Source organism: Sipha flava, unplaced genomic scaffold, assembly GCF_003268045.1.
Source record: "Sipha flava isolate LNK unplaced genomic scaffold, YSA_version1 71_pilon_pilon, whole genome shotgun sequence".
NCBI classification, from domain to species: Eukaryota; Metazoa; Arthropoda; class Insecta; order Hemiptera; family Aphididae; genus Sipha; species Sipha flava.
Genome location: NW_020273611.1, coordinates 83688 through 97793, shown reverse-complemented (window position 1 = coordinate 97793; position 14106 = coordinate 83688). Strand labels below are relative to the sequence as shown.

The 14106-nt window shown below is 25.7% G+C and overlaps 1 protein-coding gene across 2 annotated transcripts; it reads left to right on the top strand.

The window, feature by feature from the left end:
• The first annotated feature begins 481 nt into the window (after positions 1-481).
• LOC112692231 (CSC1-like protein 2) lies at positions 482-12565 on the top strand. Of its 2 annotated transcripts, none has more exons than XM_025566840.1 (16): positions 482-1280; positions 3456-3620; positions 3719-3801; positions 3887-4027; positions 4121-4312; positions 5474-5659; positions 5755-5835; positions 5999-6176; positions 8692-8906; positions 9173-9320; positions 9403-9596; positions 9670-9858; positions 10904-11040; positions 11642-11922; positions 12039-12339; positions 12447-12565. In XM_025566840.1, exons 2-15 carry the CDS (start codon positions 3477-3479, stop codon positions 12333-12335), a joined length of 2466 nt encoding a protein of 821 aa, XP_025422625.1. In that variant the 5' UTR covers positions 482-1280; positions 3456-3476; the 3' UTR covers positions 12336-12339; positions 12447-12565. The 2 variants fall into 2 exon arrangements, with proteins under 2 accessions (XP_025422625.1, XP_025422624.1); XM_025566839.1 differs by having other exon boundaries at positions 12394-12565.
• The last annotated feature ends 1541 nt before the right edge of the window (positions 12566-14106 follow it).

Here is a 14106-nt window from a genome sequence, read left to right as displayed (position 1 = left end):
TTGTATGTTAATTTTGTGTTAATTTTTTCACGAAGATAACGTCTACCGATACTGCGTCTTACCTGGCGATTACCAGGGTCGGTCGATCGCCACCGGAAAAGTAACGGTCGGCACACGGGAGAGAGCTCATCGTTCGGAGCGTTCGTTATCTATGCACGAAGGTGTTAAACAATTTTGTACGATCGTATTGCTTAAAAAGACAACACGATCGGCGATGACCACGGCCATAGATATAACTATGACTCAACCGCGGCCGTGCGCAGCGCGTGCGTGGTAACCGTATACATGTTTTGGAGCGAGAACGGCGGCGGTGGTAGTTGTAGGCGTTGCGGCGGCTGATGTACCGAGCGACGACGGGTGTGGTTGTAGCGATTGCGTTAGGTTGCCGACATCGTAGCGAACGAGCGTCGGGTGTTTAAGAGAAGGGTAGGGGGAGGGGGAGAGAACTTGGGCGCACGCTCGCGAGAAAATCACTCTTATCGATCGGCCGTGCTGTCCTTATCACCTCCGCCGCGGCGATTTCAACAATATCACGATGTCGCGGCACCAGTTGTAACAGCACGTACGGACACGTAGCGCGCAACATTATCACTACGTATCCGCCGCGAAACGTGTTGTCCCGTGGCGCGTAACCGTAACACGCCCTTGGTAATCCGCATTCGTCGCAATAAGCCGTAATCGATACCGCGGCACCGCGGTAACGGCACGAGGAGACCGCCGAAAATCCGACGACACGTCTTCGGGACCGCGTAAGCCGTGAAATGACGTTTTCCGCGTACCGTCCCTCCACCTACCGGTAACGACTGCTAACGAAGTGGTGGGTGAGTTGTACCGAACGTCGCCGAGCACCGTCGCATTGTCGGCACTCGCGTTATTCCGGATCGCGGCTAAGAATATTAGTCGTTAGTCGAATCGTCGTCGCTCGCGTCCGGTCGTACTTATCATCTTCTAACCGACCTACCACTTTTTTCCATCCTCCCACCGGTCGAGCTATTATTTTATCAATTAGTACGGTAGTCACGGGACGTCCCGTGCTCTCGGCCGCCGCCGTCGCCGTCGTTCCCCCGTTCGCTCTTATCACACACTTACGGGTCCCCAGCACCGACGCTGCCGATACGTTTTTTCAACAACAATAACAGTGGAAACGATCCGTAACAGCAGTTGGCCGTACGCGTATTGATATCGCGTATCGTTTCCACAATGTGTGTCCGACTGCGATGGACTGAGATCTAGAGCAGATTCGCGACGACGACGACCCAGCTGTTTGACTCGACGGCCGAGTAAGAACTTTTAAGTACTTATAGGTGGTTTTTTTTTTTTTTTTGAATTGTCGGTTCACCCGCTCCTAATAACGTTGCCAGTACTTGTCTGGACATCCACTGGGACTGTTAATAGTTTTATGTCTCGTACGAACTCAGACAGCTGTGCACGCTACGTAACTTGATCTGCGAACGAGACAAATGCAACCTTCCTTTTTTTCTTTTTCTTTATCAGACGGGTTTTTATTTACTCGCCATTACCAGAATATCTCATTTTAATCTCAAGAACGACACTGGTTTATTGGATACATTTGGTTGAAAGTTCACAATCATATAAGTAATTGTTATTTTAAACATTTTCAGTTGGGAGTGTCCTATTCTCAGAGGATGACCCATAATAATTGAGTCCAACAAATTGGTTGGTTTTATCACCACATATTTGCCAGTAAAAAAAATTCTTTGCATTTAATTTTAGTAATAGGATAATTTAATTTAATTTTTTTTTAACCTACACCACAAATTGAATACTTATTATAGTTTAGCATATTAGCCTGTACAAGAAATAATTTCCCTTGAGATAAAATAATTGAATGTAATATACTAAGTATTACTTATTTAATTGTTTAGAATGAATATTTATTATTACTTTCTTTTTATTAAGCTATTTATGCAATATCAATATAAATGTATAGTTAAATAAATTATGATTATATGTTAATATATTGTTGATAAGTTTTAATAATGATTAACAATAAATATTTTATCTGTTGATTATTTTTCTTGATTAATTATGAGCTATTGATAACATATTTAATATTTAATTTAATATTTGTCCGTATTACCTATACTTGAATATTGGTGTATGATTTTCCTGAGTCCTTGAAAAAAGTATTTATGTTTTTCCCCATTATGCCATGAATCTTATGGTTTGATTAATTCATGTATATAATAATACTTTAGAAAAACAATATATTAAATATTAAAACAAATTCCTATTGGAGAATAAATTATCCATGTGATTTAACTAAAAAAAAAATAAATACTAACTTTTTTAAATTATACAACTATAAGTAATTGAAAATTTATTAATATTTCTAGTGGTTTTTCAAAAAAATGTTCAACTTGAAATTGAAATAATAACCAATAGTAAAACATAGATGTAAGAATAAATCAAAAATTGTTCACCATGAAGTTGTAAACAATTCAAGTTGTAAAAAAATTAATGATTATCATGATTAACAATAATTTATAAATTGGCTCGTAAATTCATAAATTTGAGTTTAAAGGCCTAAAATCAGTAGCCATGTTATTCATACATTATTTACAGTTAATATCTGTATGTTATTTCCAATCCTGATAAATAAAATTAAACTAAAAATACACAAAAAAAAAAAAAAAAATTATAGATTGTTATGTAAATTCAAAATTAAATGTTGTAGTTTAAGAAAATTTGTTTAAAATTGTCCAAAAGAAATATACTATATATGCTAATAGTTCTAAGACATGATAAAATAATTTAATTTCGTTTTGATCATTCTTTTGAATGCATGATTTGTTTAATAATTAATAATATGAATATTAATTCAGTTTCTTTATTATTATTTAAATTATATAGTTAATAGATAATTTTTTTTATAATATAATAATATGATAATACTGTTGGTTATTTTTATAATTTCTAATTGTTTTTCCTTAATATTTTAACATTTATTTAACTGACAAATTAAGTATTTTTACTCAGGTATTAACTGGTTAACTGTCACGTGTACCATATATGGTATGTATTATTGCCAAGCAACGCATATCATTTGTTACAATATTATCTGTTGTAATGAAAAATTAATTTTTAAATTCATACTTTTAGTATTTTAATAGTTATAATATATTAATTAACACAAACATATATTGCAACATAACTTGGGTGCCACTAAAACATCTCTTATAGAAAAATCATATTTACATGTATCCATTTTGGCATACACTATTATAATTGTCAATAACTTGAGTGCACTTTAAAATGCATATGTAGCACAAAAGTTATGTTCAGCTGTGTACAATAACTGGCATATTTAACAATATGGTAAAAGCATTAAAAAAAGTTGTGACAGTTAACCTGTTAAAACAGTTTTAATACTATTTTATTGAATATTTCGTGTTTTCATTCTAATAAATGTGTTTTTATTTTATGTATTTCAGTTACGTTATATTTATTGCAAAATGGGTGATAATATGTTTCGTGAATTTAATGGTCCAGCCGATAAAGAAAAATGTAACTATTACAATAGAACAAGAAATAGATTGATTATTACAGCTTATGAAGGAATACCTGAAAATCTTTTACTCAATGTCCTAGGTTGTATTGTAAGTAAAAATATATTATTATCTAAAATTATAAATTATGTGTAAGTAGCAATTTAGTTTATTAGAATATTACCTATGATTTATTATTTATTTTTCAGCTACTAGTTTTATTTTTTGCATTCATGAGAAAAAGGGCATGGGATTATGGTCGTTTAGCGCTAGTCAATAAAGATTATGAAAAGTATAAATTAAATTTTAAAATACTTATATACAATAGTTATTTTAATTTGTTTGAACTTTGAACAAATTTAATTACATTTATCCAGGTGGTCTCGTATTTTTTATGGAACAACTGATGAAAATTCAGAAAATAATGTTGAAGATGGTAATTCTACCACTAATTTAGATAACTCAATGCCTGTAGATAGAGGCCTTTTTTCCTGGTTTTTAACAATTATACAACTTAGGTAATATAAAATATATGAAATAATTCATTATGTTGTATTTATTCAGTGAAAAAGTACCATACCATAAATTTAATATAATATATAACATTTTAGAGATGAAAAAATTTTGCGAAAATGTGGTTATGATGCCGTTCAATACTTATCATTCCAGAGGCATATAATGGTGTTAATGGCTATAATTACAGCAGTTTCTTTAGGTATTGTATTACCAATTAATTTTGCTGGTGATTTAGAAGGTGATGAAAGATCGTTTGGACATACTACACTTAGCAATCTTCAGCCAGAGTAAGTTAAATTAGATATTGTTATAGTTAAAAATTCTGAAAATAAAGTAATTATATATTTTGTTTATTTTTATCAAGTTAATGTAAATTACATACATTTTACATAACACATGATTTGTGTTATGTCACATTAGAATGATGTTTCTCATTATTTAAATTTATGATCAGTTTATCTAAACTATTTGCTATATTTTTTGAAAATGTTAAAGTGAAACCTATCCAAAAAAATCCTGAATAAGTATAAAATTTGTTTAAATGGAATAGTTTCATGTCTTATGTGATTTATTTTTATATTTTTACTTTATATATTATTTATATTTTTGATTTGTTTCTGAGAGTTAATTCGACAAATTACTTAAATAAGATTTTAAGTTTTTTATTTGAAGTATTTGAAATGTAAATTAAATGTTAATTTATTTTACTCATAAATATTTGAGCAATCTTACTTGAAATATGTATAATTTAATGTACAATGGTCCCTGCTTATTATAATCACAGTTAATGTTACCAAACGTTTATTGTTATCAAAAAGTATAAGTATAGGTTAGATGTATTTTTATGTGTAAATTATGTCGGTTATTGTCATCAATACGCCGCATAATATTATCAGTTTGAGGTCATAAAATCATCATAATATATGAGTATTTTTAATATATAAATTTTTCTCCGAATGGCTCATAATAAAAATAAAATAAAAATATAAAAATTACAATACAAATACAAACATTTTATCAATGGTCTTCTAACGGTAAAAAAAACACATCAATAAAAAAATATTCTTTAAGTTAGTGGTAGTACTTATATTTATTTACAATTTATTTTTTTTTTCAAAAATTTTAAATTACCAATTTATATCTACATATGTATTTTAATTATAAATAAATAATAATAAATAAAATAATTATATTTTTAACAAATTTGTGTTATGATTATAAAATTTGATGCAACACTACATTATTTTTTTTTTTTATTTAACGTATGTTTTATTATTTTATCAACTTTCGTTTAGTGTTATTTGTCTGATTATGTTATCAATGTGATTGGCGATCACTGTGTTCACTTTTTACATGATTAACTAGTTTAAAAAATAACTAGATTTTTTCAATTTTTATTTTGTAATTTATACCAAAATTAACTTATTTTACAATTATTTGATTTCCAGCTCTCCTTGGCTGTGGGTTCATGTAACTATAGCCATGTTATATTTTCCATTAACCATTTGTATTATGAGAAGGTTTTCTGTAAATCTTAAATTAGAAGAAAATGGTGAATGTTGGTCTCGTACTCTGATGATAACAAATATTCCAAGACGTAATTCTGACATAAATGATATGGATCGGCATTTTAAGTCAGTTAAATTTTATTTTTCATATATTTAAATTATTTTTAATTTTACTTTGTGTTAATGTTGTAATTTTAACAAAAAATATTATTTTTTTTCAGAGAGGCATACCCAGATTGTGAAGTAGAAAATATTCAGCTTGCCTATGATGTCAATAAAGCTAATGAACTTGATAGAGATAGGTAAACTTAATAAAAATTAAATATAATTCAGTCGAAATAATAAATAATCTAATCTGTGTTATTAATAACTAAAAAAAAATTTAGATTTTTGTTATTTTGACTTAATAATTAATAACTATTAATATTAATATTTTTTTTAAATTCATATATTTATATATTTTAGAAATGCTGCAGTTCAAGCTAAACAATATTGTGAAAATCATTTGAAAACTGTAGGTGAACGTCTTACTGTACAGCCTCATATTTGTGGCTATATTTGTATTTGTTGTGGTTTTTGTAGTTCTAATAATGTAGATGCTATTGATTACTATTCTCAAGAAGAAGCTCGATTGAAAGCAGAAGTAAGTAGTTTTAAATTCTTACATTTCTTCTCTTATTTAATAATATTTAATAATATCATAGACTATGGAATAATTTTAATAATAATAGAGTAGAATTACTATTAAGAATTATTTAGTCAATGATGTACCTATTTTTATTATATAGATTTATGGCCATTTTTCATGACAATAGCAATGTAATTTATGGATGGCATGACTATTTTTACTCAATAGTCTGAAGACTGTTGATTACTTTTCCTGAGAACAGTAGGTCCCCTACTGTCAATAGTTAATATCGAGATATATATTATGGTCTCATTTAAAAATTCTTCGACGTTTTTATTTTTATATTTTTTTAAATTCCATGAACTTATTATGGAATGCAATATTTTACAAAAATATTTTTCTGGTATTGAAAATCAAAATTAACTTAATTGGGAGAAACGAAAAAATAATACGTTAATTTCAAGTTAATTTGTAAGGAAATAAGTTAATTTAATTTATTAGTAATGAAATAATTTAAGTTAATAAGTTAATTTAATTTAACTTTTACTTATTTTTTAACTTATTAACTCCCAGGCTTGAAAACAAGATATACCTACAAAATACTACAAGTTGGAATCTTAACTACTTATAAACTTGAGTCGGTAATTATGGTAGATTATTACAGACTATCTCTATCGAGCACACAATATTGTATGCAACTGCATGCATATCAATTTTGCAATAAATATCAATTTTAAAATATTATAAAAATGCACACAACTGTGTATAATATTTATATTATTGAAAATATTATACTTACCATGTCCACGGCTCACCTTTATACAACTACCCAACATATCAATATTCATTAAAAATTATAATTTCAAAGTATTGTATTATTATTGTAAATAGTTTTAAATTTTTAATTTACCTATGTTATTTAGTATATATATATATATATATATATATATATTATTAGTATATATTTTTTCTAGAAACATGTCTCAAGAGTCGCTGATTAGATTAATTTTATTTATTAACAGTAAATACATTATCCACAATATAAAATTTTCATTAGGACTTAATATTTATCAAACATATTTTGGATTTCTAACAGATATAGGTTACCAGTCTCGAAATAAAAAATATTCCATTACATCGTGCGATTGAAGTAATGCAAAATATTAATTTAAAATTAAGTAAAGTTCTTGATCCAATAGGAAAAGTAGTTCAAGAAAAAATAGAAAATGTTTTAAAAAAATATCAGATTTTAAAGTTTAATTAAAATTGTTAACATTTTAAATGGCAAGGAAACTGAGTAATTGAATTAACCGATTTTAAATACACCGCAGTTAATTCGATCAATGTAGTGAGATTGTTTTAAATTTCTAAAACACTGTACAATATAAATAAATTTATTACTACATTCGACATTATCACATAAATTGATTGGCTCATTAAATTCAAAAAATAAACAGTTAAATATGAAAATTTGAATCCTAAATAATTTTATTGCTCATGAGATTATTTAATTTGTTCAAATGATCTAATAAAAATAAAATGTATAAATAAATGATTGCCGAAAAAATAATTTATTTTCAATGAATAATATTTGTAATGATATAATTAGGTGTGTGAATTAAATGTTGACAAGTTATACTTTGTAAATGGTTCTAATTTTTATTTAATAAATTTTTATTATGAACTACATTTTTAGTATATTTTATATAAAACAATATGAAGTATTTACATATAAAGTGTAATAAGGAACTTATATAAAGTATATGTGTATGAAATAAAAAATAAATATATTTCATTATAACTTAAAACTAGATAACATTTAATTTTCTTAAGCCATTTTAACAATTTTGAAATATATTTTTTGTCAAATGTTAAATTACACTTGATTTATTTTAGTTTTCAATTTAAATAACTAAATTTAGTAACACAAATGTACTGTTATTTTAAATATAAATTGAACTAAAATGATATAATTTGATATTGCATAAATATTAGCCAATGATTATGAAGTAAAAGGTCTGAGTTGATAAATTTGGTCTAAAGCTGTGTCTAAAATTTTGTGTTTCAATGAAAATTAGTTATTATGAATATAAAATAATAATTCATTAATAATAATTTTGAAAAAAAATAAAACTTGCCAACTAGATTTTATGCAATGAAGTGTTTTTTGTTTAAAGTCCTAGTTATGTGTGCAAGGACAAGATTGGCTTGTGACCAGAATTGTTAAACAATGATCACGAAACTAGATGAGGCTTATTTGTTATTTTTATTGATGTCAAATGTAATATTTTGTCTCATATCGCAACGGTTAATAATTTTGCAAGTAAATCAATTGTTAAGAATATTTTGTTAATTATAGTTTAGAAAAGCGTGTATTTTTTAAGATTGTGATTCAAAATTAAAGTTTTTTCCTTATAAAATAAATTGCTATAAAATATATAATATATGTATATTATTTTATTGTTTTAAAGTAAATATTTTCAACTATTGAATTAGAATATTAGAATTTAAGTTATTGCTTTTATTTTAGCTAGAAGCAGAAAAAGAATCGGCTCTTAAGAGACCTCTTGGTATAGCTTTTGTTACTATGACTACAATTCATGCTGCCAGACTCATTTATCAAGATCATGTTTACAAATTGTCTAAATGTGGTCGCCATAATCCTCCAACTAGTTCTGTGGCTGGCCCTCTTCAACCATATCGCTGGAGAGTAACTTTTGCTCCTCCCCCTGATGATATATTTTGGTAAATATTTTGTATATTTAAGAAGAAGAAGCTGCGAAACGCTTAAATGGCGCGTAGAGCAAAAAAAAAAAATTTGTATATTCAAATTACTTTACTTTATATTATTATTGTTATGCTTAATATTTTTTATTTATTTATTTTTAATAATTATTAATATATATTTATAATATTATTTTATATGATTGATGTTTCTATACAAAATTTTTAATTTGTGACGAAAATGAATTTTTATTTTTATATAATTTATTATTTTTATTTGTTTTCAGGGAAAATTTGACCGAACCATCTCACAATCGTTATTGTAAGATTGTATTAACAAATTCATTTTTGGTGATAATTTTATTTTTTTTGACCACTCCAGTGATTGTTTTAAATGTAATGGATACTCTTAAACTTAGAGAGATAGAAAAAGCTGTAAGATAAAATTTATGATATTTCAGAGTGTGAAATTATACTTAACATGTTTATTATTATACATATTTTTATATAATTACAGAGTCCTATATTATCAGAATTTATGCCAACATTATTATTGTGGACTGCTGCTGCATTATTACCTGTACTAGTTATAAGATCTGATCAATGGCTCAGTCATTGGACAAGATCTAAAAGAAACCATTCCATTATGCGTAAAACTTTTGTATTTCTTCTATTTATGGGTTTAATATTACCTTCTTTAGGATTAACAAGGTAAGATATAAATGTAAAAAAAAGTAGTTGTTTTTAATAAATTATAATATTATTTTTTGGTTATTCAATTTAGTGCCCAAGCATTCCTAGTGTTTGCATTTCAAGCTGGTATTGAAACATATCGTTGGCAATGTGTATTTTTGCCTGATAAAGGTGCGTTCTTTGTGAACTATGTTGTTACGTCTGCTCTTATTGGTACTAGTTTAGAACTTATACGATTTCCCGAGTTATTTATGTATGCTCTTCGATTATCATTGTCAAGGTATGTCAGTTAATCCTATGTATACTACATTACATTATAAATAATTTTATTTAAGTAATATATTTTAATAATATAAACGGAATATTATTTTAAAAATATTTTAAATATTACCCTGTGATTATGAAGTAAAAGTTCTGAGTTAATGAATCTCCTCTCTAGTCATATCTAAATAGTTTGTTTCAATGAGTCATTTATTTATTTCAACTGTTAAGTAATATTCATATATAATGATTTAGGAAAAAATAATACTTTCCTACTAGATTTTATACAACAAAGAACTTTTGTAAAAACTCCTAGTCTCATGTAAATGCAAGGACACTATTAAACTTCTGATTAGAATTCTTATACAATGATCACGGAACTGGATTAGGTTATTAATTTAAGTATGAAATGTATTGCTTGTATTTACTATGATTTCTTTTTTGTTAATAATATAAAAATTAATATTTTTTCTCGTGTGTTATATTATGTGTTTTATATTTCATGTGTGTGCTTATATGAGTAAACAATAAATTTTTTTATTTCTTCAATTTACTAGAGTATTTAAAATAAAGTATTTCATTGAATTTTAGTTGAAATGAAAAAAAATTAGTTCTACAAAATAATTTACCAACAATTAAATTTGTACTGGAAGAAAATTTAAATTAATACATTTTTGAAATTCGTCACTCTTTATGCCCTAAATTGAATAATTAAATTTTTTAAAACATCAAAAAACATTTTGTTAAGACATTTGAGATGCATGTATTTTTAAATTCAATTATTTGATAGAATTTCACTGAACGAATCTTATATTAAAGATATCAAGATTTATAATGTCAGTAAAGATTTACTGACTTTAAATAAAAACTACAAAAAAATTATTTTTTGTATTTAGTTTCTTGATATAATCAAATTAATTGAAAAATAGCCTAATAACTAAAAATTACCTGATAATATGTTTTATGAAACTGTAGGTACACTTTACTAACTTTACTACACGATAAATTATACAAAATAGAAAACTATCCATTCAGAATTAAAAAAATCAATCTACTTTATTTAGATCAAAGGCAGAATCCGCAAGTGCCAGAAGATTAATTCTTTGGGAATTTCCATTTGGTGTTCAATATGCTTGGATGTTACTTATATTTTCAATTGTAACAGTTTACAGTCTTTCTTGTCCTCTAATCACACCCTTTGGTAAGTAAGCAAAAATTAGGACTGAAAATATTATTAAAAAGAAGTATTCCATTTAATTTTTTGCTGTAAGTCACCACATAAATTATTAAATTTATTTAGAATTTTTAGTATATTTCAGCAATTTTGACATTAGATTATTTTTCAACCAACCTTTTTTATGATTTTACATCCTTTAATACAGGAAATAATTGTAATATTCTCTTCAGTGTTATAGAAAAAAGAAAAGAAAAGAACTTAACTAATAGTCATATTGATGTTGTTTATTATATATATATATATATTAACTATCACCATATTTATTATATTTTTACCAACATTACCTACTATAATGAAAAATTATTGCAAAAAAAAAATATTTTAAATTAATAGTTTATTGATTGGTTATTAAAAGCATAATTATGTTTTCTTTAATTTTTCCATGTTTTAAATATATTTTATCATAAATTATGTCTGATTTGTTTTTATGTAACACTAATTATAGTTATATACTTATAGTATTGAAGTTCAGGCTAATTTCTTGTTTATAATATAAAATAATAATATAAGATCTTGATTTTTAATTATATTTTAAAATTAGTATACATTTTTTCCACTTTTTCAGGTCTTTTATATATGGTTAATAAACATTTTGTTGATCGTTATAATATATATTTTGCATATGGCAAATCAAAAATCAGTAAGCGTATTCATAGTTCAGCCATCAACTGTGTTATGGTTTCTATAGTGTTATTACAAGTTAGCTTTACTTCATTATTAATGTTACGTCATGGACTTCACGACATAACTTTATTTGCTTTGGTGGGACTTATAATCACATTAACATTTACTCTATCCCAATGTTTCTTCCGACATTGTACTGCATGGAGTCCTATACTATATCAAGTGAGTTATTTTCGAATTTTGTACTGTTAACATATATTATGCAATACATATTATGTAATATCATTGTATTGTTAAATTTTAAATGATATGCCATAAAATATATTTTGTGTCAATAGGTGAGAAATCCTCGTACAGTTCAACCAAGTCCAGCTAGAAGACGTGATCATTCATATGGTTATGAATATGTTCCTGAAGTATTACGTCAACCTATACAACCTACCATAGTAAATTCTTTAATTACATTGACACCAAACGATTCTGGTACAACATTAGATGACTTAGAAATCGAAATGAAAGAGAATGATGATGACAGATCAAATCATCATTCTCAAACTAAAGTAATTGTAGAATCTCAAAATCACTGTGATCAACTATACCAGAATTATGATTATAGTCAAACAGTTCCTGTCTAATAAGGTAAAAAATTATTAATTTTGTATATATAATTGATTTATTTTTGTTTATCATTAGTTTACAGAAGTTTTTCTCCATTTTTTTTCTGTTGGTTGTACTTCACATTTTAGGTAACAAGTTTCATAGTGCTATTGAAATTTGTGTGCCGTTCCATAAAATAGTTTTCAATACATATAGAATGTCTATAATATGTTTAAGTTATCAATAGCGCATTAAATTATTTAGCAAATAAATATTTGAGCTGGTTACATGTATAAATTGCATAGGTATAAATTATGTAATTTTACAATAAAAAAGTTTTGTAAATATATATTTGATGCTGTGCAGAATATTATACCAAAAATTATTATATTCCTTTTTTTTTTTCAGTTTTTGTTTAATTTTATTATTTAAAAAGTAAAATTTTACTCTTGATTTCTCCATATTCAATCGTGAAGTTCCTTTATATGTGCATATATAGGTATAAAATTATTTTAATTTTATTTTTTTTTTCATCGTGTTTAAAGTTTTATTTGTCATATTGGGTAATGAACGTACTTAAACTAATAACTTATAACTAATACATAACAAGATAATTAATTCAAAATTTACAAAAACTATAATACTATAATACATACTCTTTTTTCAGAAAGATAATTTATTTATGTAAATTAATCTAACATATTATTTTTGTATGGGAACTATAACAATATTTTCTTATCTACTCAAACGAGTATGATTTAATGTTCATACAATTTTGTACATATCCTAATTATTAATCATTATACATTCATACTGCTTTAGTAAATTAATTGAAGTATACCTTAGTTATAGTTTAAAGTGTTATAAATATAATAACTATATTATAGAAAATATTTTTATGAATTAAACTTTGTAGTAAAGTATAAACTATTATTTATAACACTATAGTTGGAAAATAATATGAAAGAAATATAATGTGCAATAATTATTTGTTTATCAAGTTTAATATTTTATTAAAATGATATTGATGAAGTATAAAATTAAACTGATCTCTAAGAAAGCTTCTAAATTATTTCTATTAACTTATAGTTTACAAGTTATTATAGGTTTAATGAAAAATCTGTATTTAGTGTTCATTGTACTAGCTAGTTTTTACATTTTTATGTAGGTGAATGTAGTTTTGTTTGATAGAAAAAGTTTTTTTTTTTTTTTTTTATAGATAAAAATTAATATCTATTATTTTACTCATATATTTACTATTATTTAATTTTTTTATGAATATACTGTTATTAATACCTTTGTCTGTCAAAACTCCCATTGGCTCAATATTGAAAGCAATATTGTTATTCCAATTTGTAAAAACAAAAAACAAATCATTACAGTTTTATGTGTATATCTATAATTTATAAAATAATACTAACACCAGAGTTGTATGTGATAAACTTTCTACCAAGGCTTTTAGTATTAATGAAATAAATTTGAGATTTTACACATTTTTATATCTTTAAACAATATATTATATGTAATATGTATAGTGTGTTTCTAGTCTAAAAGATAAATTCATTGCTAATGATTACTAATATAACATTGTAAAAGTAATTAACGAAAAATGATTTTTTTTTTTTTTTTTTTTAATTATAAATTGTATACTTTCACTTATATATGTTTTGGTTAAATGTTGTATGTTAATTCTCAAATTATATTATGTGAAATAATAATTAATCCACCACCCTTTATCTTTATATTTTCCTATGAAAAAAAAAAATGATACTTATATTGACTAAGCACAAGATATGAATATGAACTTTT

What these genes read in the sequence shown, in the direction of transcription:
- LOC112692231 (XM_025566840.1), top strand. Translation starts at nt 3,477, where the DNA reads ATGGGTGATAATATGTTTCGTGAATTTAATGGTCCAGCCGATAAAGAA. An exon ending in CCTTCTTTAGGATTAACAAG is followed by an intron (nt 9,597 to 9,669) that starts GTAAGATATAAA and finishes TATTCAATTTAG; the next exon opens with TGCCCAAGCATTCCTAGTGT. An exon ending in CTTCGATTATCATTGTCAAG is followed by an intron (nt 9,859 to 10,903) that starts GTATGTCAGTTA and finishes TACTTTATTTAG; the next exon opens with ATCAAAGGCAGAATCCGCAA.